The 27,283-nt window shown below is 36.0% G+C and overlaps 1 protein-coding gene across 1 annotated transcript in view; it reads right to left on the bottom strand.

The window, feature by feature from the left end:
• Nucleotides 1-572: 572 nt before the first annotated feature.
• Nucleotides 573-27,283, bottom strand: part of SLC27A6 (solute carrier family 27 member 6) — a 59,047-nt gene continuing 32,336 nt past the window's right edge. The window contains exons 5-10 of the mRNA XM_082623109.1: nt 18,688-18,882; nt 10,142-10,232; nt 7,191-7,389; nt 5,809-5,906; nt 4,511-4,641; nt 573-1,152 (exon numbers count right to left, since the gene is read on the bottom strand). Coding sequence (XP_082479235.1) covers nt 976-1,152; nt 4,511-4,641; nt 5,809-5,906; nt 7,191-7,389; nt 10,142-10,232; nt 18,688-18,882 — 891 coding nt within the window. The 3' untranslated portion in view covers nt 573-975. The remainder of the gene's footprint in view (nt 1,153-4,510; nt 4,642-5,808; nt 5,907-7,190; nt 7,390-10,141; nt 10,233-18,687; nt 18,883-27,283) is intronic.

Consider the following 27,283-nt stretch of genomic DNA (forward strand, 5'->3'; position numbering starts at 1 on the left):
AATGGAGGCCCACTTAGGCTGATGCAGTCGCCATTGTCCCCTACCCTGCTTCTTAGTCCAGCTCCACCACCCCCTCCCATGGAAGTTAGCTCACTTTGGTAAGAGAGTCTCTTATATGTTTTTGGCTTGAGGCAAACACTGGACGCTCGTGCTTCCACATGGAGATAAGTACCATTGTGCTTATTACACTATCCTTATGATACATTTCCCAGTTAACTACTCAAAAACCTGTTCACACTCAAAGCCTTTATGCCTCTGATCTTAGTGTTCACACATGGGTCCTAGTCTAGTCTATTCTTTCCCTGTATTATTAGTGGTTCCTACAGCTCTGTAGCATCAATTTAGCATCAATTTGATCCCATTTATATATCTTCCCAAGATTCCTAAATGCTTTGGGCTTACCAGTTTTCGTGCTTTGTTGTTTCATATTTTTACATTTCTTCTAGCATCTTAATGTGAGTTTAGGATAAGGGAGACAGGAGCGCATACCTTCCTTTGAATGAATATTTACCATTTTTAATTTACAAATTTTTTAATTTACAATTCAAAACATCAAAAGAAAACTTCAAAACTCATATTAATAAAGATGGTTTTATTGAGTTATAGGACAGGGCACATAAAAATCAAATATTTGATTAAAATTTAACCCTTTACTCAAAACTAGAAATTTTAAATATTAATAAGTAAATTTTTTAGCAGATGTCTAAATTGTTAACCACTTATTATTTAAAAACTTTAAGGCAGATATTTACTTATGCACTGAATCCCAAATAGGTAAAAAGAATAATCACCCAAAGTTTGTTATCAATTAAAACAAATTAAAGTTAGTACTTAATTAAAGAAAAATTGTTGCAAGTTAAGGAAATATAGCACATGCTTAATGTCAGTTCCCTCTCCCCATTTCATATTAAAGAATCACATACTCTCCTTTCACTTCTCCTAAGCAGCATAGGAAAATCCCATATATAAAAAAGCTTAAAGTTTAATCTTCCCTAATATTATCTGATCATAAATTTCTTTGGTCAATGGAATGTATGATTTTTTCAACTTATCCATGAAGTAAAGTGGATCAGAAATTTTCAATGGACTAAATCCTTCTTCCACCAACCGAAACTTCTGTAGTTTGAATGTTCCTGTTGTTTCCATCTTTTCCTATAAAACAGTGACCAGGATTAGTGGAGTCAGTCAATATTATGTATAATATACAAATAAAATATTCAACAATATAGACTGTAATATTTAATTATAACATTTTTATATCCAGTGACCATCTCTATTTTCACTACTAATAATTTAACATTAGAAATTTTAAAATGCTCTTTAGAACATTTAAATCTTTACCTTGATTTTCCTGTGAGCTTCATTCAACATATAAGAATTATCAATATAGTTAATAACTGATTACAAATATGTCTAAAACATATAGGTTTATTTCTTCAATCCAATGTCAAGGCAATATTATGTACAAAGAATGCTACTAGACGGCAAGAAGATAAAAGCGATAAAAGACAGCAATCTATTCCATAAGGCAGAATACTGCAAGAACCAGAGGGAGTAAGGAATGATCTAAAACTTGGGTTCCCAAACTATGCACTGAGGTGCTTCATAGTACCTCAGTGAATTGCCAGAGTCCCCATAGGATATTTAAAAATTTCAAGGTAAACCCAGTGACATCTGTTGTCACACTACCAACTACTTGGTCAAGGTAGTTCAGTTTCAATATTAGTTTATGATACATTCTTTTCAATGACATCATATCTTTGAGAAACAGGGTTTTTGGTGGTTGCTATGACAAAAAGCAAGTATAACCAAAAATGAAGGTGGAATATGGAATTAGTCTGGCCCTGTTCAGCACAATCTAATTCCAACATTTGAGGAGCTGTGCAATGCCCAACTTACATCTCCTTAATACATGTGGTTATTTAAATATGAAATAAAAGCATTTTTCTTTCCATTTATATGCATTATTTTTTCAAACAGCAACTAATTTATTAGACCTAAATAGTTATTTTGAGTTGTCCTAAGTACTGAATAAATGAATGTTTAGGTATTTGTTTTGGCCCAAGAGTGCCATGAAATAATTACTAAGACACTAAAGATGTTATGAATCGAGAAAGTTTAAGAATCTTTGCTTTAAGGAATTTAAAGGAGACAAGGATATTATCTCTGTGGTAGTTTCAGGCATAGGGAAGCAACCTTGTTTTAAGTCAGATGACAGGCAGGGTCCATACAAGGTTCTATGAGTAGTTTGAGCATTTTTATGCATCCTTCTGAACGAATGCAACTAAGTCAACTTTTCTTTGAACCTTCTTCCTTGATCTCATCCTCTACCCAACACTGTCACCACAGAATGAGATGTAACTGTGGAAAAACACATATTCTTTTCTCTTTTTAAAAAAATTAGTTCACATTATACAATTTGACAGTCTGCCTTCTTTAAAAAATAATTATTCCCGGTATGTTTCTCCAGGTTAGGTAATTGTCATCAAAATGGTAATTTTTAATGGTCTTATAAGATCTCATCTAATTATAATATGTTAATTAACCTTACTCTTATTCTTGAACCTATATAGAGAATATTTAAAACTTTTACTACATAAATAATAACATTTTATATATAACATTTGTGCATCTTTAATTATGTCCTAAGAGTAAATTTCTGGAAATGAAATTACTAAATCAAAATATATGCAAATTCTAAGAGCGTGATCACATATTTACCAAATTATTTTTGAGAGAGATGATAACAATTTGTGTTCCCAGAAGCAAAATGAAAGGACCAGTTTAATTTCATCTCAGCCATACTGAGTAATATCACATTTAAAAATTTTTTTGTAAATTTATTGTCAAAAAGAATCCTTTTTAAATTTGTGCTAAACAGATTTTTAATAAGATAGTTGTCTTATTCATTTTGTCAGAAGTAACTTATATGTTTGCATTTTTTATATCAGATCATTATAATTTATTTATTAAATAATTTTAGTGCCAACTAAGTGTCATTCATTGTGCTAACTATAGCAAATACTGTAATAAACGTAACACTCATGGGCCAAGTTTTTTTAGGTGTTTAATGATCCTAAAATATTTTCTAAATTTGTACAAGACTGATTTAATCTTACAGAGGGGTCCTATGACAAAATATTTCTTCTACTTAATGACAATGAATTTTAAGTTGCCCTTGGAGGAAAATGTTTAAAATATTATTTGATCCATCAACTTTCTACTCTACTAAGAATTAAAATCCTTTCTTTCTGGGGCAAGATGGGAGGGGCAGGAGGGAGCTGGGTGTGGTTATAAAAGGGTAACGTGAGGGAGCCTTGTGGTGGTGGAATTGTCCATATCTTGACTATGGTCATTGATACATGAAGCTACACAGGTAATAAAAATGTATAGAGCTTAATACACACATACACACAAATGAGTACAAGTAAAACAGAGGAAATTTTAATAAAATGAGTGGATTGTATCAATGTCAATATCCTGGTTGTAATCATTTACACAGGATCTCTCTGTATTGTTTCTTACAAATGCATGTGAATCTACAATTATTTCAAAAATTTCAATTAAAACCGGGTTACTTCGTTTTCATATTTAGCTACCTTTATTATTTCAGAGGACTGCTATGAAAATAATTTGACACAATATATGTAAAAGCTCTTAAAATATTATGTAAATGGAATATGTATTCATGACAGTTTAGATGATGTGTCTCATTGGCCAAGCAGTGACTTGGCCACAAGGATTACCCAGCAAATGCTTTAAAAAAGAATATTAAGTCAGCTATTGCTCTATCAGAGATGTAACAGTGATACGACAAACATATCCAGAAAAGTTCTATGTGATTGGATGTTAAGAGATGATGAGGACTAGCTTTGGGAAATTATATTTGAGGCACAATATTAAATGGATAAATGGCTGGATAAATGAGCAGGCAAAGTTACCCAGGAGCTGAGAAAATTGGTTTTCTTTTTATTGGACTTTACTCCAGCAGCCTAACAAGAGAAAGCCCACCTCTCAAAACCAATGAGTTCAGAATTCCCCCAAAATATAAGGTCCCCGAAAGAGACTGGACAGAATGAAGATAAAAAATTAAAGTCAAAATTGCTTAAAGCCAATTGCCTTGAGGGTCTACACACATCCTGCAGACACTTTGATGTCAGCTTGGTAGAACCTAATTTTAGGTACACAGCACCAAATGTCTTCACAAAGCATTAAGGCATGTGTAAGATTTGGGTTTGGCTTGCCACCATCACTGGGACCCTCATTTATCTGATTGAAGAGGAGGAGAGCAACAAATAGGACAACGACAAAGACTTCCTAGCATTTTATTGTCCTCCCTTCTATAATTAGGCTTCAAATATGGCATAAATTAGCATCCCAATGTTTTTCATTGTTCTTGAAATTTTCTAATAAAAATAAAATGCACCTATTATCTAAGCGGTAAATATTATTTTATAACTAAACTATCTCCAGATTTCTGGTCTTAAATTTTATGGGTAGGTAAGATTACCTGAATTCTTAAAAATTGTGGGCAGGCATAAGCCGGTAAAAATGTTACAACTTGTTCATAAACTTTTTCCAAGTCTAAAGACGTATTTGGTTTTAAAGTTATAGAAGCCATTCCTGCTTTTCCTTCACAATCTGAAAAAAAAAAGTTTGTAATAGCATCAGTTTTACAAGTGGTAGGTGAACTTTTAAAAAAATCCAGTTAATTACACACTGTTACAAATATAGACATTACATCTATTGCAGCAATAACAATGCAACAGTATCATAATAAGTGGGTCTTTCCCTGAGCATATGATTTACTCCCTAGAAATGATTTAGGAGAAAGGAAGTGCAGAGTCTATGTTTAATTGTTTACACTACAAAAGCGAACTAGATGGAATAGAAAACACCATAAGTGACCCATAATATGCATCCTGCCACTATTATTATAAAATATTAAGAGGAAACATTTTTTTTAAAGGCAACTATATTTGAGAGAAATGTCCATGTTAAGCATCAATGCAAAAAAATAAAGGGTATTATTCAATATCTTCAAGTTAAGAAACTAGAGTCAGGTATTTCCACAACTAATTCCACAGATCGCTTACTGCTTATCATGCCACCTTTTTTCCAGGGCTATGGAATCTCTTGTAGCATTTTCCCAGCACCCAGTGCCTGTCTATTAGAGTTAACGTCCTCTTTCTTTGCCCCCCATCCAAACATTCCCACACTCAGTGTCCCCTGCACCTACAAACATTAATTGGAAAATACTGTCATTTGCTTAAAAAAAAAAAAAAGGCAGTAAAGTGGAATAGCTGTCCTGTGATTTCAAGTTGGTCACTTTTCTTTGCCATTGTCTCACCAATGTGAGACAATCCTCATAGGCATACTTATAATGATAAATGAGGCCAACCACATTTTAAAATAATTTCTGAAAAAGATTCAACTTAACTACAAGTCAGTGTTACTAAACATTTAAATTAGAACAAGTTCCTATTTAGTGGTATGTATAAACTCTAGTCATCAAGAGAAAAATAATAGACCATTGAAAAGCTCTAAATATTCTAGCAGTGAGTCACTGATCAGAGTTTTCAAGATCTGCTTAGAAATACACACATACATTAAAATGCAGTTGGTACCTTTCCCCTGGTGTGACCATGAAGTTTGCGAGCTTGGTCTAGGGCATTACTTGCCAAGCCCAAACTAAGATATTTATTTTAATATGTGAAAAATGAAATGCTGAATTAATAAAATTGTTGCAAAGTGAAAGGAAAGTGGCACATTCTGAGAACCATTTCCAAACCTGAAATATATTCATACCTGGTACAGCCACACCATAGACATTTGAGTCCTGTATGAAATCCAACATTCCAATAATATCAGCAACCTCTGTGGTTGCAATATTTTCCCCTTTCCATCTAAACAAAAAACAAGTTCCAGTTAGTTACCTATACTTGAAGAATGAGGTGCCCAGCTTTAAGTTTTAGTGCCTTGCATTTGGCTCTATGCAAGCACCTAATAATAAAAAATAATGGCAGTTTTCAAAATGAAAAACATTTCTAAGGAAGAACATTTTTGAGAAGTCAACAAAGTTAGTATCTGTTTTTTATTTAAAATTACATCAGTATCTGTTTTTTGTTTGTTTGTTTGTTTTTGAAGTACGCGGGCCTCTCACTGTCGTGGCCTCTCCCGTTGCAGAGCACAGGCTCCGGACGCGCAGGCTCAGTGGCCACGGCTCACGGGCCTAGCCGCTCCGCGGCATGTGGGATCTTCCCGGACCGGGGCACGAACCCGTGTCCCCTGCATCGGCAGGCGGACTCTCAACCACTGCGCCACCAGGGAAGCCCAGTATCTGTTTTTTTATTTAAAATTACATTATCTGTGTCTCATTGGTATCAACTGCTACTGTAAAAGGGTTTTTTTAATATGTCATAAAAAATACAATAACAACAAATCCCTCTTTGTTTTGTAATATAATAACAGTGAAGTACAAAGCATTCTCTATCTCTAATGATAGAAAAAACTGAAAGGAAAGCTATAGTTGTCTTTCGGTGTACTGACCCCCTTGAATTTCTAGGAATTAACCCCTTTGGCTCTTTTAATGCATATGAATGTTTTAATTAAAATGATTTTACATAAGGTGACCTCCTAACATGTCACAAAGAAGGTAAGGAAATAGGAGGTATAATTCATTTATTCATTCAAACGTTTTTGGACTGTCTACTGTCTGTCCTCTACTGTTCTATAGTCATTGATTAGTAAAGCAAAATAAATTCATAAGCCTAAAATAACCCTAAGGAATTAAAAAAGCAAATATAAGAAAGGGAAATTTTGCTGTTTCACTATTTTTGCCATTAGGTCAAGAATTAGACCATATTTGACTAAATTGGTTTTCTGTTTTAACCCTACCAATTAGACTTCACATCAACCTGCCTGTATCATATGCTAAAAAAAAAGGAGCTCACTGATTTGGACCCAAATGATTCATTAAGATAATTACAAAAATGACATCAAAATGTAACTTATGTTTCAATCTAGAAACAGATGCGCAGTGTATTTTTAAACTGGGAGACATTTTTGAGATAAAAGCTCTCCGTTCCCTGAAGGTAGACAGCAGGTGGTGTATAATGTTTCCACAGAGCCTCACTCAGAGCAGGGTTCACAATCACGGAGCAAGCTTTGCAACCGACGCTATTTCATACCTGAAAGTGTCTCCAATACGGTCCCAAAAATAAAGGAAATTCTCCTGGTCTTGGACCATTAAATCTCCGGTGTTAAAGTAAACATCTCCCTTCTTAAAAACATCACAAAGCAATTTCTTTTCTGTGTGCTTCCTATTTCCAGCATAGCCAAAGAAGGGATTCTTTGCATTCACTGGAGAAATGAGAAGTCCAGGTTCCCCTGGGAGAGACGTATTTTCAGTGGTTTGATTAAAACTATTATTACACACACCATGCATGTACCTAAGTTACATATGACCAACACATCCAGTGTAGCTTATCTTACTTTCCTCTGAACTTATTTTTATTATATTTGACATCAATTACTCTGGGTGCCTAAATCTAACACCATTTCACAGACTGCCAAAGCACAAATCACTTTGGAAAAACTAACAAAAAGGAAATTGAATGTAAAGAAAGGAATATTAAATTTATTTTACATCCTGGGTGGATACAGCAATGGCTACTTTTTTTGATTATGTAGATTCTAACACTGATAATAATGACAATTATATAAATAACAACTACAATAATAATTTTAAATAAGATTATGATGGTAGCAATATTTATTTATTGGGCACTTACTATGGAGCAAGCCCCATGAGAAATGCAACTGTCACCTTATTAATTTTTCAAAGAAATCCTTTGAAATTGATCATTATAATCCCTATTTCACAGGGAAGGCACTAGGGTCCAGAAGAAGGAAGTATGTTAGCAAAGCCCAACAGGTAAAAAGGAATGGACCTAGAACTCAGATTCAAGTCCCTATGATTTTTCTGTACAATATTATCTCTGATTTAATAAATATGTTATTAGAAGCTTAAGAATATGTTTTATTCCTCTGGAATGTTACTCTGGAAATCCTCAATGGACAGGAGATAAGCCATGAAATTTATTAGTTTTACTTACATTTAGACACATAATTTAAAATAATTTTTAATCAGACTTATTCAAGTTAATCAAGATACTGCCCAGCAATCAACAAGGTAACTACTTCTAAGAGTAGAAGACAAAGGGGAGCAGCAATCACTTCCCCAGAAGATTTCAAGGCCATTGTTGGCTTGTTTTGGCCACTGTGAAGACAACTAACATCTATGTGATGGGTTAGATGAGGCTGTATTCCAGCAAACTCTAAAGCGATTTATGTCATTTTAACACTCTCTTTTCAATTCTTATTGCTCCCACTCCTCTGGACATTATGGGTTCCAAGGGCACACATGCCACTGGCCAAGACTAGCCTGCCCTGACTCAGCAGGGACCCCTCACTGTCACTGTCATCACCGACACCATCATTATCATCGTTAGCATAATCACTGCCATTGTTACACTTATTGAGCACTTTCTGGGTACCGGTCACTATTCTGAGCACTTTACATATGTATCCCATCTCATCCTCATCACAAACCTGTAAGACAGGGTCTCATATTGTATTCATTTTACAAGTGAAATTGAGGAAGAAAAAGTAATTTGCCCAATATTACACAGCTGCCAAATGTTGAAGTTGGAATGTTTTTAACCAGGTCCATCTGAATCCAAAGGCTCTCCTCCCTCACGTATCCCATCCATCTACATCCCCTATATACATTTCAGAATTCTCTAAGTCTCTTATATTTCCCTTAAAATTTATGCTTTATTTTTCTTCTTCAGGACACAGGTGATAGTTTCTTCACTGACAAATTAATTATTGCGAATGCTTAAAAAGGTCAGAGTGTATACTTATCTTTCCCTCCCAGGCATACTTTATGAAAGACACAATGCTTTAATGTAAAATAAAATTGAGCAATCCATAATGAGAATTACAAAATTGTAAAGCAGATATTTGGGGACAATCTGTTTTTGAAAAACCCTGAGGTTACATAAGTAGTTCTGGGATTCAAGTTCCAATATCAGATATTATTGTAATTGTAATAAATAAAACACACTAGAAAAGAGTGCTTAAATAAAGTTCTTTGCAATCTCCTTAGAAGCGACTTTTTTCTTAGATGCTGTCTATAGAGTTGAATTAGAGAAAGATATTTGATAAACGCTCTTGAAATTCAGAGGATTGGGAAATTTGTTTTTTAAAAGACAAGGCTTATATTTTTGTCCAATCTTTCAGCTACCAGGAAAACAACCAAAACCCTAAAACTAAAACAAAGAAACCCGGGTCTGTGACCTTTATCTCCATATTTGAAGTCATCTCTGAAATGTAGTTTAAACATATTCTGAGGCAGTAAAAAGTAACTTTGGCCTGATTCTTTCAGACTGGATCTCAAACCAATTCTAAGGGCACATCTCTACATTTAATTTTCTAGATTGATTATATGCAGCCACATGTTAACTGGGGCACTTGCTTTCATTAAAATTTCTAACCCAAAACTATGAGAAAGACTAGCCTGGTGGAGGAGGAGTGGGAGGAAGAAGAGAAAGGGGGGGAGGTAACTGGCCACATGACAGGCCCTCCAGAGGGCTCTGCATACATCATCTCATTAAACTATCAACAATCACCTCCCGAAAGAAATACTGCCACCTCCACTCTGCATATGAAGAAAATGAGACTCAGACAGGTTGAGTGACCTACCCAAAGCTGGACAGTTTCTAAGTGTGAGAGCCCAGATTTAAATCCAAGTCTGTCTCACTTTCCACTATACATAGAATCATAAATTGCCATTAATTTTTATATTATATCTTGGTGGTACAGGACATCAGACATATGCCACTGTAAGAGTGGTGGATTAAGAAAACTATAAGCCCACAGTAATCACTTTTAAATTTTCGTAATTACCATCTGAGTGACCCACGTGGGGCCTCTAACTTCTAATAATTAAATCATTCTACCTGTATTAAAATTCCATTAAATTAGAAATAACCATTCTTTCTCTTCTAAATTCAGTAATTAAAGAGAAATTCAGGAACTTTGCCTGAGGAGACATCTTCAAATACAAGAATCTTACCTTTTTTCACATGACTACACCAGCCGTGTTCATTTCTAATGGGTTCATCTTTCTGAAAATCATACTTTATCAAGTCAAAAGTGAAAAAAAGCTGCAAAAACAAAATGAAACAAAAACAAGATTTAGTTATTTACTTGTGCAATGACATCTCCTGGTAGTAGATTTAAATCTCAGTCAACTGAAATACAGAATTAGAATGTGGATTTATTAAAACAAGTAAGCTTTCCTGGTAAAAAGTTAAATAAATATTTAAAAATCAAAACTGAAGGTGTTAGTAACCAGCGCTCATGTACTGGCATTTACTTTCACTTCTTTTATGCTGCACCCTACCTTAGAAAAGCCTTACTAATTTTAATCTTTTTTTTAAGTTTTTTTTTTTTTGATGTGGACCATTTTTAAAGTCTTTATTGAACCTGTTACAGTATTGCTTCTGTTTTATGTTTTCGTTTTTTGGCCCCGAGGCATGTGGGATCTTAGCTCCCCGACCAGGGATCGAGATCTTAACCACTGGACAGCCAAGGAACTCCCCTAATTTGAGTACCAGGAAGCAATCCTTGCACGAAATCACAAACTCTGCTAACTATAGTTAAGAGGACACTTTCTTGCCTTCTCTTTTTTGCAATCTTTCAAACATCCCTTGAAATGGAAAGTTTTAATAGAACTAAAATGTCAACTATGTGAATGCAAGGATTGTGTTGTGTATTTTAACTTACGATCCCTTGAAAAGGGATTAGATGCCTCAAAAGTACTTGTTTTTGTCACTTACTTAGACCTTTTCCCCAGGCCTTTCAACTTAATGTCCTTAAACTAACCCTCAGTACTTCTGTACACAGTTGTGGTGTAAGATGGAAATTTGTTGGAACATCCTCATCACATCAGGAAACAAGCTCCTTGGACATCTCTCCTTGACCCCCAATATTTCCAGCTCCTCTGCTCTTGTAACATTCATATTACCATGTCATGCAGATTCACAGATCCTCAAAATCTGACCCTGGGAGAGAACTGCACATTGGTTCAATCCAACTCCCTCATTTCATGCATAAGAAAATTGAGGTTTTCCCAATCAATCAAACAAGCAATCTTATTAAGCTGAACCAGCACGTAGTAAACTAAAATGGAGGTGATAAAATGAAGTGAGAAAAGATAATAATTAGGAAGGACAAACAAAAGAGAGCAAGAGAGAAGAAGGAGGAGCATGAGGAGAAGGAGAGAAATGAACAAATAAAGAACAAATGGGAAAATATGAATAAAATTAATGAGATAAATGTAATAGTATTTTTTTTTTTTTTTTTTTTTTTTTTTGCAGTACGCGGGCCTCCCACCATTACGACCTCTCCCACTGCGGACCACAGGCTCCGGACGCGCAGGCCCAGCGGCCATGGCTCACGGGCCCAGCTGCTCCGCAGCATGTGGGATCCTCCCAGACCGGGACACGAACCCACATCCCCTGCATCGGCAGGCGGACTCTCAACCACTGCGCCACCAGGGAAGCCCTGTAATAGTATTATTTATTATCAAAGACTAAACACAAACATCTCAGGAAAGTCAGCATGTAACTACAACCACGATTCATTGTTTGAATTAAAATACAAATGAGAGCAACTAATATATATATATTTTATAAATTTATTTATTTATTTATTATTTTTGGCTGTGTTGGGTCTTCGTTGCTGCGTGTATGCTTTCTCTACTTGGGGCAATGGGGGCTACTCTTCATTGCAGTGCACGGGCTTCTCATTGAGATGGCTTCTATTGTTGTGGAGCACAGGCTCTAGGCGCTCAGGCTTCAGTAGTTGTGGCTCGTGAGCTCTAGAGCACAGGCTCAGTAGTTGTGGCACGTGGGCTTAGTTGCTCCGCGGCATGTGGGATCTTCCCGGATCAGGGATTGAACCCGTATCCCCTGCATTCACGGGCAGATTCTTAACCACTGAGCAACTAATATTGATTGAGTACTTACTGTGTCTGAGAGCAACTAATATTGATTGAGTACTTACTGTGTCTCAGTCACTATGCTAAGAGCTTTTAATTTAATCATCAAAAACCCTATAAGGTAGAAATTAATATTACCCTATTTTAAGATGAGGGCCAATGAAAGAGACAGCAAAGCAAAAAAATTGTTACTCTTGACATAAAGATTCCTATTAAAATGCAAGTTTGCATCTTGTTGGTCTTTGTAATTGGGCTAATAGGATATTAGCAACTTGCCTAATGACTGGTCAAAAGAAAGATTCCAGAGGTTCCAGAACTGCATTTATCATTTTGGCCAAACTAGAACAGAGTCCTTTTTATTACTCTCTCCTGTTTTAACATGCTTTATATTTTGAAAAATTTGCCCAGCAACTGGTAATATCATCTTTAACATTATTTCTTTTAGATTAATTTGGCAACCACACACATGGGTAAGATTCATTCCACACCAAATCACTGTTCAGTGCACCTGTTATCAGATACAGGGGACTTTATGGTCAGAAATTGAGTAATTTTATAATACAAATGAAATTTAAATATATCACAGCACCTTCTAGAAGTAGCCTGGATCAGAGCATTAAGTCTCAGCTAGAAGGATTTCTATTTATTTTCCTGCCTTCAAGAGGACCCATGAGGTTACAAAAATGGTTATGTTATAATAACACAAATAAAGAAATAGATGCCACACTTCAGTATCTCTTAAATTTATAGTATACATACATGTACAGGTATAGGTATAGGAAGAGGTATACATGGCCAGAACACAGCTGCAGGGGGTCTCATTTGTAACAGTCTAGACAAATGGGTCCCCAGAACTGTACAGCATACATCTATGTGACTGTGCACACTGGCCCTTGGAGTTCCCACACATACCTGTATGCTTTTGCATATTCAGATTTGTAAATTTAGAAGTTAGAAAGGGAACACAAAAATTATTTCCTCTTTAAATAAATGAGTAGACTTTGAATCCAGAAGAAAGTGACTTGTCAAAGTCAAAAAGTCAGGTAGTGGCAGAGCTGGAACTAGAGCCCTAGGTACAGTGATTCCAATTCAGGATTTTTTGCCTCAGCGTTATACTACATTGCTTTGACCTATACAGTACAGGCTCATTTATCCCACACCATAGGTAAAGGGTGGTTTCTCTGTTTCCTTAAACAGAAGACCCTTAAAAGATACAAACACACACACACACACACACTCATAAACTTATCATCTATCTATCATAAATATACATTTATATACCTATAGTAACATGTAATATTATATAGAGTTGGGACATTATGAATACTCATTTCCAGGATGCACTGTTATGTAACAGCATAGTTTTCTGAATGGTTCGCAGACTTGTATTTAAAAAACAATCATTTGAAAAAAATCAAGTAAAACAGAAAAATAAGAAGAAAAAGTTAAATTTCCCCAAATTTTAACCAAAAGTAAACCATTCTTAACATGGTGTAATATATTCTCAATACAAAGTGATCCGTGGCCATTCTACCTAAAATTTCAAAAATGCCTCCCAATACACATGCACACACACACAATCTCCTTTCCCTCTTTAATTTTCCTCTTTTGCACTTATGAGTATGTGCTATAGACTGTATTTTATTTATTGATCTTGTCTGTTTTCTGTCTTCCTCAATAGAACATGACCTGCACATGGGCAGGAATTTATGTGCATTTTGTTCACTGTGCTCACTTGTGTCAGGCATACTGGAAACTTATTATAAATATATATAAAGAAAGGCATTTGATGAACATCATTACAAATGCATTTAAATCAATAGAGGGAAAGGTATGAAACTGATTAGTAAAATAATTTATGAAAAATGAAATCACACCATTCTAGTAAATGCAATCAATTTAAATTTTCTTGAATTTAACAAAAGAAAATGGAACCAAAGTTAAACTAAAATGTGTCTTTAGCATAAGAGATACCAGTCCCTATGGGATAAAAGAATTTAACTTTAACCACAAATTTAATTAGAGGCCTGGCCTTTGCTCTCAGCTTCTGGGAGATAATCTCAAAGCCCTCACAATGTCATGAGGGACAGGACTTTTTATTTGCCTAAGGACCTTGGGCAACCAGATAGTAACTCCATGATTGAGAGTGGGTCTCTGAGCCATGCCAATAATGTTATGTAGGGTTGGGCTTTGGGTCACCCAGCTTGACCTCCTGAGGGACTGGAGGTGGAGGTTGACCACAGAGGCAGCCAACTAGATTTAAAAGATTGAGCACCTGCAAAAGACTCTGGACATCAAGGCTGGATGAGCTTCCTGAGTTGGCAATACTCCATGTATTGTCACACATCAATTCCAGGAGAGTAATACCCTCCTGACTTCACAAGAGAGGATAACTGGAAGCCTTGCATTTGTTACCCTCCTGGATTCTACCCTACTGTTCCTTCCCTTGACTGATGTTAATCTATATCCTTTAGGTGTAATAAACTGTAACTATTATTTGGTTTTTGGTGAGTTTTGTGTTCCTTCCAGTGAATTATCAAACTTAAAGGTGGTCTTAGGGACTCCCAAACTGCAACTGATGTTAGATGTGAAGGTGGTCCCACGTGAACTGCTTTCTAACTTCACAGTTGGCTAAATTTCTTAGTCTCTAAAAGATGCCTACTTTAAGACAATAAAAAAAGTTTATACAAATGTGAGCAAAAGGAGCCTTTTTATTAAGTCTCATACTTTACTTTGTATCTATGGATTTACCACCATAAAAGATGAGATAATCAATACTTATACCTTCTTCTCTCCTCCCACACAATTACCATTTTTGTTAGTTATAAGTATTCTTATATTGTCAGGATTTATACTTCCATTTGATCTATAAACATAATTCAGAACTTTTCAATCCTCTATATTTAAGTGGATTCAATCAAACCTTTCAAGTGAAGGTGGTTCCTTCCATTTCTAAACTGCTTTATCCTCAGGTTCACTAGAATTTTTCATTCAGTGAATATAAAGTAGTATATTTCTGTAGGTACATGGGAATTATATTCTCTGATTTCTTAAAAGTTTAAGAACACTACTTTGTTGCCTTTGGACTTGTAGGACAAGTTTGCTAGAACTAAAATTCTTAGGTGAAAACATTACTTTCTTTTTGGGGGGGCACTGAGTGTAATGTTTTTGTTTCAAAAGATGCCTGAGACATTTCCCATCTTCACCGTATACTTTGTACATCTTTTGCTTTTTCTGCCTTAGCATCTTCTTATGGTTCTTCAATTTACATTCAGTAATTTCACCAGAATATATATATTTTCTGATGGTCATTCTGTACCATATTTTTCCCCCTGGAACATAATGTGCTCTTCTGTTAAAGTTTCAAATCTTTATTTTCAGGAATTTTTCATCTATTAGGTTTCAAATAGTTTTTTTCACTTTGATTTGTTTTCTTCTGCCAGAACATGAACGAAGCACATGTCAGATCATTGTCTATGTTTTCAAAATTTACCTTTTTAATTTATTTTATATTATTATTTGCTTATTCTTTACGTCTGCATGACTCCTTAATCGCATCCATCTTGCTAACAATGTTTTCAGTCTTGTTTATTTTTAAGTCCTTCAGTGTGGTGTTCAGCTCTGTAATATTTTCATTTTTCCCTTTTATTCTTTTTCCTTTGGGTTGAGCATGCCTACTTTCCAACTCCATTTGTTGATCTATGATTTCCTTGCATTTTCCTTTGAGCTCTTATGTTTTTTTGTTTTGTTTTGTTTTGTTTTTTTGCGGTATGTGGGCCTCGCGCCGTTGTGGCCTCTCCCGTTGCGGAGCACAGGCTCCGGACGCGCAGGCTCAACGGCCGTGGCTCACGGGCCCAGCCGCTCCGCGGCATGTGGGATCCTCCCAGACCGGGGCACGAACCCGTGTCCCCTGCATCGGCAGGCGGACTCTCAACCACTGCGCCACCAGGGAAGCCCAAGCTCTTATGTTTAAAGAGAATATTATTACAATTTTTTGAACCTATGGGAAATTGTTTTCCTAAACATTTTCTGGCCATTTGGGGGGACTTATTATTTTGATATTCATACATATATTTTTAGTTGTTTTTTATTTAGATTCATTTTCTCCCTTTCTTTCAAGTTTTATTTCCTCTAAGGATTTCATGTTTGTTCCTTCCCAATTATTACTACTGGGCATAGAAAAGGAGAAGGCGGTCCCCAATTTTTACTTGGATTTATCTCTCAAATGCACTGTCACTAAATTTTTTATATTATTTGCTTTGGGGGCGTATATGGGACACACCTCCCTTCAGTTTCATGCATTTAAATAGTAAGCACAGGAATAATAGCACAGAAGAAGGACATTTGGGTCAGAGGAACTCTGTTGCTGCTTCATCTTTTTCTTTCAGTTTTAACATCCTATCTCCATTTAGAGGCTGATTCATCTCTGAGACGGTAAGTGTAAGCCTCCAATAAGTTTAAATTTTTTAGAGCCACACTTAAATCTCCTCACATAGTTATGAAATAGTTATTGGTTCAAATTTTTTTCTGATTATCTGCTACGTAATGAAACAACATGCAAATGAAATGATAAAAGACTAGAATTCACATGACATTGGGTACATTTTTTTCATTTTCAAACCGAAGGAAAAAAAAACAGAAAAAAAAAATCAGAAGTTGCCCAAATAAATTGGAGACAATAATAACTTCCTGCATTATGGACATTATAACAGTCTGACAGGGGCTTTAAGATATTAGAAAATTATAATGAGGTCAAGCCAGTAATACAAAATACAAATCTTCATTGTGTTCCTATTACATGATTACCTAGGAATGACTCAGCTTCACCAAAAGGCTTTAATTATGAATACCAAATTTTTAACGGAACCAGCGCAATCCATTGAGAAAATTAACTGTAAAGAATGTAATAATACTCGGTAATATCAGCACTTACTTTCCCCCAATTATTTTTGTTCTCAATGCACATGTATTTCTGAAATGTCAACAAGACCCTCACAGTCCCACAAAATGCATTACAAAAATAGTATATACCTTCTTTAAGTTTCAAACATTAGGTCAATTTATACCAGCTTTGAATCTATTTCTTTACTCTTTAAAAATTATACTTTTGGGCCTCCCTGGTGGCGCAGTGGTTGAGAGTCCGCCTGCCGATGCAGGGGATACGGGTTCGTGCCCCGGTCTGGGAGGATCCCATATGCCGCGGAGCGGCTGGGCCCGTGAGCCATGGCCGCTGAGCCTGCGCGTCCGGAGCCTGTGCTCCGCAACGGGAGAGGCCACAACAGTGAGAGGCCCGCGTACAGCAAAAAAATAAAAAAATAAAAAAATAAAAAATAAATAAAAATTATACTTTTATCTCGTTTGATAATCCTTACTAAATGTTTCTTTTTACTTTTTAAAATTATGCTTTTTATTACTTCCTTTTATACTCTTTGAGTTTATTTTAGTTGTTTTTTAAAATTAACTTACAGAAATGGATATTTAGCTCACTAATTTTCAGCTATTCTTATCTGAGTTTTGAAATGTAACATTTTCATTATGATTCAGCTTAAATTATTTTCTATTTCTATTTCTCTATTATGATTTTTTTCTTTGACTCATAGAAATTTAGAGATGTTTCATTTCCAAATATATAGGAGATGATCTAGCTGTTATTCTAAACATTTCTATCTTAATTAAACTGTGGTCAGAGAACATAATCCATATATACTCAAGCCTATGAAATTTGCTGGAATTCCCTATGTGGCCCTGTAATCTTTGTGAATATGTGATAAACACTTAAAAATAATGGATATTCTGCAGTTTTTAAATGCAGTGCCCTATATATGTTCATTAGTTCAAATAGCTTAGTTATTGTATTATTCTAATACACTATGTTATTGAAAAAACTTTTTGCATGTTCTATCAAATAGTAAAGAGCTAAAATAAAATATTCTACTATGATTCTGGATTTGTTTCCCCTTGAGGTTATATAAATTTTGATACTTTTTAAAAATTTTCATTTTTATTATTTAAAAATAATATTGTTGAATATAAATTCTATTTTGATAATTATTTCTTCCAAACAAGTTGAAGATATCTGTCCACTATATTTTGTCTTCCATGGTTGCTATTGAGAAATTAGCTGTCTTTTACTCCTAAGAAGGTAATTTTTTGGCTACTTTAAAAATTTTAGTGATATCTTGACATAGTTTTTAAGGAAACCATATATTAGAAGCCTACATATAATTTTTGAGTGATATAAAAATGAATGGAAAGTAGAAATAGTGGGTTGAAAACACAGAAAATGGAGTCAAATTAATATATGTCAGGACCTATGCTTGTAAATTAATATATGTCGGGACCTATGCTTGTTTATACATTATATCATTAAATTTGAAAACTGAACAAAAGAACTAACTATCATTATCCCCATATTACAGGGGGAAAAGATGGGAGATAATTGAGGTTTTCACAGTCTGTGGCACCACAGTTCATCTAGAGGCCACTATGTTATTTATAGAAGTTCTCAAATTTAAAAAAAAGGTGATAATATTTAGCATAATTTACAAGCACAAAGTCTAGAGGAGAGGTTAGCAGATCTCAATATATTTCTTTTGTAAAGAAAATATTGTACTTACTTTGTGAAGGAAATTTGCTCTCCCAACTGATCCAATTTTCCCAGTGTGATTCATGAAACAAATGTTTCCTTCAGTAGCTCCATAAAGCTCACACATCTTAATATTTCCAAATCTGTCTAAAAATTCTCTCCATACATCACTCCGTATGCCATTTCCAACTGCCAAACGTACCCGATGATCCTTTTCTCCTTCTCTCTGTTAGAAAAGATTTTACTTATAATTTATTATTTCCAGTTCCCAATTTTTTCTTTCGTTGCTATTACTTAAATAGCAACCATCCAGAAGTAAGTTGCATGTGTGCAATAATGCAAAGGAGTAAAAAAAATATCATGTAAGTCCATGGCAGAACTAAGTCCAATAGCTAATGAAACTAACACTGGCCCAGAGTAATATAGCTTTATTTCCCTATATCTGGCAAAATCGCTTCCTAAATTTGAGATGCTGAAGTCTTATTTTTCCTGAAATATGCTTTCTTCCTTACCAGAATGGAGGTTCCTCAAAAAATTAAAAGTAGAACTACCATATGATCCAACAATTCCACTCCTGGGTATTTATCTGAAGAAAACAAAAACTCTAATTCAAAAAGATACTGCACCCCATGTTCATTGCACCATTATTTACAATAGCCAAGACATGGAAGCAACCTAAATGCCCATCAATATATGAATGAAGAAAATGTGGTATATATACACAATGGAATATTATTCAGTCATAAAGAAGAATGAAATCTTACCATTTGTGACAACATGGATGGACCTTGAGGGCATTATGCTAAGTGAAATAAGTCAGACAAAGAAAGACAAATTCTGTATGATCTCACATATATGTGGCATCTAAAAAAAACAAACAACAGCAAAAGCAAAAACCCAAAACCCTGAGCAGAGAACAGATTGGTGGTTGCCAGGGGCAGGGTGAGGAGCGGGCAAAAATGGGTAAAGGGGGTCAAAAGGTACAAATTTCTAGTTATAAAATAAATAAGTCCTGGGGATGTACTGTACAGCGTGGTGACTATAATTAACAATACTGAATTGCATATCTGAAAGTTGCTAAGAGAGTAGAGTTGACCCTTGAACAACCAGGGATTAGGGACAAGGACCCTCCATGCAGTAGAAAATCCAAATGTAATTTCTAGTCAGTTCTCAGTATCACCAGTTCCACATCCACAGATTCAACCAACTGCAGATCATGTAGTACTGTGATATTTACTACTGAAAAAATCTTCATATAAGTGGACATGTACAGCTCAAACCCATGCTATTCAAGGGTCAACTGTAAATCTTAAAGTTCTCATCACAAGAAAACGAAAATTTGCAACTATGTATGGTGTTGAATGTTAATTAGACTTATATTGGTGATCAATTTGCAATATATATACAGTATATTGAATCATTACATTGTACACCTGAAACTATATGTTTTATGTCAGTTATACCTCAATTAAAAAATTAGAGTAAGAATATAGTATCAGCTTAGTAATGGTAAATCCATGATTCCTTCTGAAGTACCTCCAACCTTACAAAAGTAACACAAAATATCAAGAAATAACAATAAATAGACAACAATAATAGAGAAATCAATGTCCCTGACACAATTAAAAATTATCCAATGAACACATTCTTTACCTTAGTTCCTTCTCCGTCTTAAAGGAGATTTTAATCTATTAACTCTCAAGAACAAAGAGAATGTGAAAGAAAGGTAATTTCAAAAACTGAAAGGTGAATAGATAAAAGGCATGTGACTAAGCAGAGTAGTTAATTCTGAAATCTAAGCCCACAGTTGGGAACGCAAGACATGCTCCTAAGAGTGTCAAGGAAACAACAAAAAAATGAGGAAGGCAGAAGACTTGGTTGGAAATTTGTTTAAGAAGCATCTGCACCCTTAGACATCCTGATTCGGATAATACATTTGGGAGTCTGACCTCTGCACACTGGTCAAACACTGGAGACACTCTCTGGAGAAGCCCAACCAGATACCATTTCAGGTGCAGGAATCTACTGAAAACAGTAAGTTCAATGCAAACTTGAATACTAAATGGTGAGAACTCAGAGCCAAACTAATCTACAGAGGTAGAAATCAGAATATTGTTCACATTTGGTAGGACAATGACTGATTTTTTGATGACAACCAGGGGGAATATCTTCAAGAAGAAAATAAATAAAATTGATTAAAAATACTTGAAGTGTTGTTAAATCATATTCAGAAATTTGGGCTATGATGGAGACATGAATTAGTAACAGGCATTTAGAAAGCAAAATTTAAAAAGTCAATTATTTTCAGTAATAAAAAGTTAAAAATTGTTATTTTATTTTAAATGCATTATGTGTCAGCTATGAATAAAAAATATGTAATTTTTATAATGAAAAAACTTATTATCAAAGTATTTTAAAATGATCATAATTAGATTGGTGCCATAAAGGGATAAGAAACATATGTGTGTGAATATGTGAGTAGGAAGCCAGGTAGATGATAGTTAAGACTGAAAAATCAAGAAATAGTAACATACATGTTTTATTAAGAAATATGGAAGTAAATAAAACCCAAAATATCTTAAAATAATTAAATATGTTTACCTCTAGAGGTCAAGTATTGATAGGAGGGGGTATTGTTTTCTTGAGAGTACTATTTGATTTTTCAGAATTGTAAAAGAACTAATTTAATAAAATAAAAGTTAAATTAAAAAAATAAGATAAGAGCCGAGGTTGTGGATACATCAGAATCTGACTTGCTGATTTCCTTAGGCCCTTAAACCCTTAAGGGTTTAAGGTAAATATTCCACTGATAGAAACAAACAAACAAACAAAACAAACAAACAAAAAACCTCAATCAAAGTAGCTACTTCCAAGACAGAGGATTCTTTTCTACCACTAAATACTACCAGAAGCAATTCTGTCCTGGTTCCACCTCCCATGGGCATGTCCAGTATTGCCGAGCTGGCATGGAACTAGCTCTTGGATTTTTCACTGCCATTTTCATATATAAAACAGTAGTGTTGCAAATCTTAGGATTTATTCTGCTTTAACAGAGAACAATCTTTTATTTTTATTTATTTATTTTTAATTAATTAATTAATTAATTAAAATTTTTTTTGGCTGCGTTGGGTCTTCAATGCTGCGCGCGGGCTTTCTCTAGTTGTGGCAAGTGGGGGCTACTCTTTGTTGTGGCTTCTCATTTCTCATTGCAGTGGCTTCTCTTGTTGCTGAGCACAGGCTCTAGGTGCGTGGGCTTCAGTAGTTGCGGCGCATGGGCTCAGTAGTTGTGGCTTGCGGGCTCTAGAGCACAGGCTAAGTAGTTGTGGCACACGGGCTTAGTTGCTCCGCAGCGTGTGGGATCTTCCTGGACCAGGGATCAAACCCATGTCCCCTGCATTGGCAGGCAGATTCTTAACCACTGCACCACAAGGGAAGTCCAGAGAACAATCATGATTCTTGGATGCTTTTCAGGTTAGAGATGAGTTTTAGCAAGTATTATTTGTAAAATGAATTGGCACACTCTGGAAAACCAGTAAGAAGATGGTTTACAAACCAAATTCCAGACTTTAACCTGTGTGGGCTATATAGCTATACAAGCTTACTAAATAATAATATTCATCCAAAGTCATTCAACTGATATAGAAAATAAAATCAACAAAACTAGGATAAGCCTTTTGTCTAGAAATTTCAAAGTCATGTATTTAACTCTCAAGATATGTATTTATTTAAAGTATTTAAATATTTATTCTATTTTCCTTTCATTTAAAAGAAAGCCCAGAAGATCATGCTTTGAGGAGTATGAAGAAAGATCAACAGATTCATTATTTAGAGTTGTGGGAAAAAAGAGAATGCATATTTCTTCTGTTGTTGATATGCATGCACTCCTAAAACAGTAAAATACAAATGACAATTGATATAAGGGATATAAATTAGTTATTTTCAGTTTATTGAGATACAATCTAGTTTCAGTGACATTATTCAGATTTTTGTTTACCTGATTAAAATCATGAGCATGGAAATACATATATACATATATATGAAAATAATATGATTGCTTTATCTATAATAATGATATAAAAATTATATGAAGCTCTGTAGCAAGATCAAAATATATAGATATATAGTTAGTTTTGGCACACACACAATCACACGTATATACATAATGGAGACAGAGAGAGAGATAAACAGAAGTTTTAAAAAAACTAGGTTGCCCAGGAATGGAAACTTTACCTAAAAGATATATAATACACAATAAGGTGTTATCATAAATGTTATCAAGATGTTATCAAGGGTTAGCGGGGCTAAATCCAGCCTACTTCCTGTTTTTGTAAATAAAGTTTTATTAGGACACAGTCACACCCATTTATATGGATTGTCTACCCTGCTTTTGCAATACAGAGGTAGAATTAAGTAGTTGTGAGAGACAGCATGATCCACAAAGCCTAAAATATTTACTAATCTGGTGCTTTACAGAAAAAGCTTGCTGACCTCTGCCCTAAATTATAAAAAAAAAAAAAGTAAAAAAAAATCAACTTAATATTTACACACATTAAGCACCACCAGGTAAACTGGACAACACACTGGTGCTACAAATTGGTGAAGCTTCCTCATCCAGATTCCCATTTAAGTTCATTCTATGTCTTCTTAAGAAACACTTTATCTCATTGGAAATAACTGGGAGTTGGTTTTATTTGTAAAGCAGGTGTAAAGCAGAGTTTCTTATATACATTGAACGTATTGGTAGGTGGGCAAAATACTGTTCACATGAGCCTTTTAAAAAATCCTACCCAGGTAGTGATGTTGTGAAGCTCTCTTGGTAACCCTGGAAGATGACTGGAAGCCAAGGGAAGGTATCAAGCAGAGCCTGAAGTAATAGCAACATTAACCCAGCATCAACTGGCACGATGGACTGGGAGGTTGGCAGGAGTCAGAGATAGCAGCTAAAGTGGTCCAGATAAAAGATGATTAGAGGAGGAACCCAGATTATGGTCAGGGAAATGGAAAAGGAGGGTCAGCAGAAAGACAGATGTATGGAAGAAAAAATCATCAAGATTGGCAAAGGGAGCCTTTAAACGTTGCCCTGGAGTATATGGAAATTGAGAGGAGGGTCTGAGATTGCTAATTATATTTGGTTTTATATGCGTCCATTTTGAAGGTGATTTGTGAAATTAGTGGTAAATCATCTAAAATACAACCAAATCTTCCTAATGCCCATCTATAATTTAAAGAATCTCCTCTCTGTCCATACGTCTCCTGAAGGCTTCTTTAATTTTATTTTTTATTTTTTTATAAATTTATTTATTTATTTATTTTGGGCTGTGTTGGGTCTTCATTACTGCATGGGGGCTTTCTCTAGTTGCAGCGACCGGGGGCTATCCTTTGTTGCAGTGTGTGGGTTTCTCACTGCGGTGTCTCCTCTTGTTGCGGAGCATGGGCTCTAGGCATACAGGCTTCAGTAGTTGTGGTGCGTGGGCTCAGTAGTTGTGGCGCATGGGCTTAGTTGCTCCGCAGCATGTGGGATCTTCCCGGACCAGGGCTCGAACCCATGTCTCCTGCATTGGCAGGCAGATTCTTAACCACTGCGTCACCAGGAGAGTCCCTGAAGGCTTCTTTAGAACAAATTCCTATTCCTTTCACTTCTTCCTGAGTTATGAAGTTACTATGGATATCTAAGCTGTGTTGGGGACAGAATGAGAAGAGCATGCATAAATACAAGTACAATTAAATGAACTAATGAACACATAGCACCTTCATATGTACATATACAAGAGAAAGACACAGAGTGGCAGAGACTAAGACACAGAGAGACAGGGATGGAGAGTCTGAGAGTGCATGAGAGACAAAAAGACAGACAGAAAGCAGGAAAGGCAGAGAGTGAAAGTGAAAGAGAGAGAGTGAGAGAATATGAACAAAACAGAGAAAGGGACAGAGTGAAATAGGGATACACAGAAACACAGAAACAGAGTGACATATGCAGAGGCAGAGAGAGACCCACTGCATGTGAGAGAAACACAGAGACACTCAGAGAGCTGGACACACACACACACACACACACACAGATGCAAAGTGAGACACATTCACACAGCACAGAGATCCACAACACACACAGAGTGAAAGACAGTGACAAAGAAGCATGCACACAGAGGGATATTCTCTGTCACTCTCTCACACACACACAAACACACACATACACACACACACAACAACAACAAAAAGATATAAACTAGACACATATACCGGAAGACAGAGAGGCACACACATAGAGACACACAGCTGCTCACAGAGACATCAGTATTGAGACACACGGAAAGAGATACATGCAAATAAAGAGACCTACAAACAGAAATCAAGGCAAACAGAGTCCAAGAAAGGGGGAAAAGTAGAAATCCAGAGAGAGTGGGACGGGAACAAAAGACACGTCTGCAGCCGTATCAGAAGAAGCAAGGGAGTGAAATATGTCTGTGCCTCCATGACCAGGTTATTATATTATCTCATTTTAATCACCATGACAACCCCATGAAATAAGAAGCATTATCCCCATTTTGCACATGGGGATAATGAAGTTCAGGTCCAAAGTCATACACCAAATAAACAGACAGAATTTGAGCTCATCAAAGTGTAAGTGCTCTGTGGGCAGAGAGGGAGGGAAGGAACGAGGGGTGAGAGGAAAGAAGAAGGTAAAAGAGGCGGAGGGAGAAAACCAGCTCAAAAACCCTTAACAGCCCCTGCTCTGTTTTTCCAAGCCTTCCCCCATGATTTCAGTAATAGGAAGCAATTGAAACCTGGGTTTCTAATTCAGCAGTAAGTGCTTAAATGTTTATACACTGGCACACACAGAGTAAACCATTTTACAGTACACAGAAAGGACTTATTTTATTGTCAGCCCTTTAAAATCCCATTTGAAATTTAAGAGAGTATTTGCTGAATGGGTCAGAGCTTTTAATGTAGAGACCCCAGGGTTATGGATTTCAGTAGACAGTCCCTCTGGCTTTCAGTACCACGCATCACAGTGATGTGCGGATAGCAGTGAAGGAGTCACGTTACTTTGTACCAAGGCTCTTGTTTCTTCAAAACATCCTTTGAGAGCTGTTTTCCAGGAGTGTCTGTTGAGCTGCTATATTTGAGGCAGTGGTTGAACTACAGTTACCTCCTACCCAGTCACAGATTTATTCACTTGCCAAAATACGCAGGTCTCTAACAACGCCTCTTAGAAACAAAAACTCTTTCTTCCAGACCATGTGCTTAATCCTACTCAGTGAATCTATAACACACCCAGGCTGAAGAGCTTCTTTGTATGCTGAAAAGTGAAACTCTGGAGGCTCTGTTTCAATACAAGTAATTTTGTGTATCAACCCTGATTTCTCAGGAAACAAAGACGGTTGATAGATGGAGAGACAGAAGAGAAACATAAACTCAAAGTGGAAACAAAGGGACAAATCATTTCTGCCTTCAGCCCTGGATAACTAGCGGCTTAATGCACAAAACAAAAGTATGGTCTAATTCCTAAAGGATCATCTAAAACATATTAACAACATGTGTTAGGGATTATGATTCTTCCATCATGATTCTATTTAACAGAAGACCTCTTTTTCCTAACACCCACTGATAATCACATACGCACATGTATCACACCCACACATCCCTGTAATAAGAAGAATAACTATACATTCCAACAGTTTGCTTCTTTCACGGACACTCTACTAGTACACACTGGAAAAATATAGGCAGCAAGCCCAGTGGGTATCACAGAACAGGGACAAAGAAACCTTAAATGCAAACAGGATATGAGAGAATCCTGTTAACAAGAAAATAGGCACAAAACAGCAGTTTCTTATACTGAAGCAGGATAGGCATGGTGGAGGGGAGAGGGCAGGGGACTCTTTTGAGAAAGGACATAAGAGGATTTAAAAGGAGAGGCCCCCAAGGCTAAGATAGCGTGGGCTCAGCTGCCCGAGCCTTGGTGTAGCTGTCTTTCCAGTCTGGTTACGGGCAGGCCACGGTTTCAGAGATGACAGTCATCAGTTCAATGAACCATTTTAAGTCACAAATAACAGCTAGAAAAGACCTCTGTGATTGCAAATGTTACAGCAGAAAGACGTACCACATAGTGGGCTTATTTCCACTTCATTTTCTAGAAATAATAAGTAATTGAGATTACCATTTGCAGACCACTCACTCTGCACATGTGCTTTCTATCCTGGCAGCACTGGTGAGAACTGAAAATGGGAGGAAATCAATGCTTCAGACCAGAGGCATTGCACAGTTGCCTTGTAGAGAAAGACCAGCTCCAGGAGTCTGCAGGACTCACCTCTGACCCAAATGACTGTTTTCACTCACCTAAAAAAAGGCTGTGCAGATGTAAAGGGAGGATGATCTTCCCTGGAAACCCAGAAAGAGGTCACCTGAGCCACAACTACCACAAGTCACTAATGAATGGTCTGAAAAGTTCAGGGGCCCATTAAAAGTGCAGGGTAATTTCTGCTGTGAGCTGGAAGCAGCAATGGCCTGACACCCTTCATGCAATGATGCTGACTTTGATTTTTCCAAAGTCTCTCACTGGGCTCTGTCCTCCCCAGGCACTCTGACTTTCTCATTACAATTGAGTTTTCCTTTCAGGTCTGGACTAG

This window comes from Mesoplodon mirus, assembly GCF_964341445.2.
Source record: "Mesoplodon mirus genome assembly, chromosome: 5".
NCBI lineage: Eukaryota > Metazoa > Chordata > Mammalia > Artiodactyla > Ziphiidae > Mesoplodon > Mesoplodon mirus.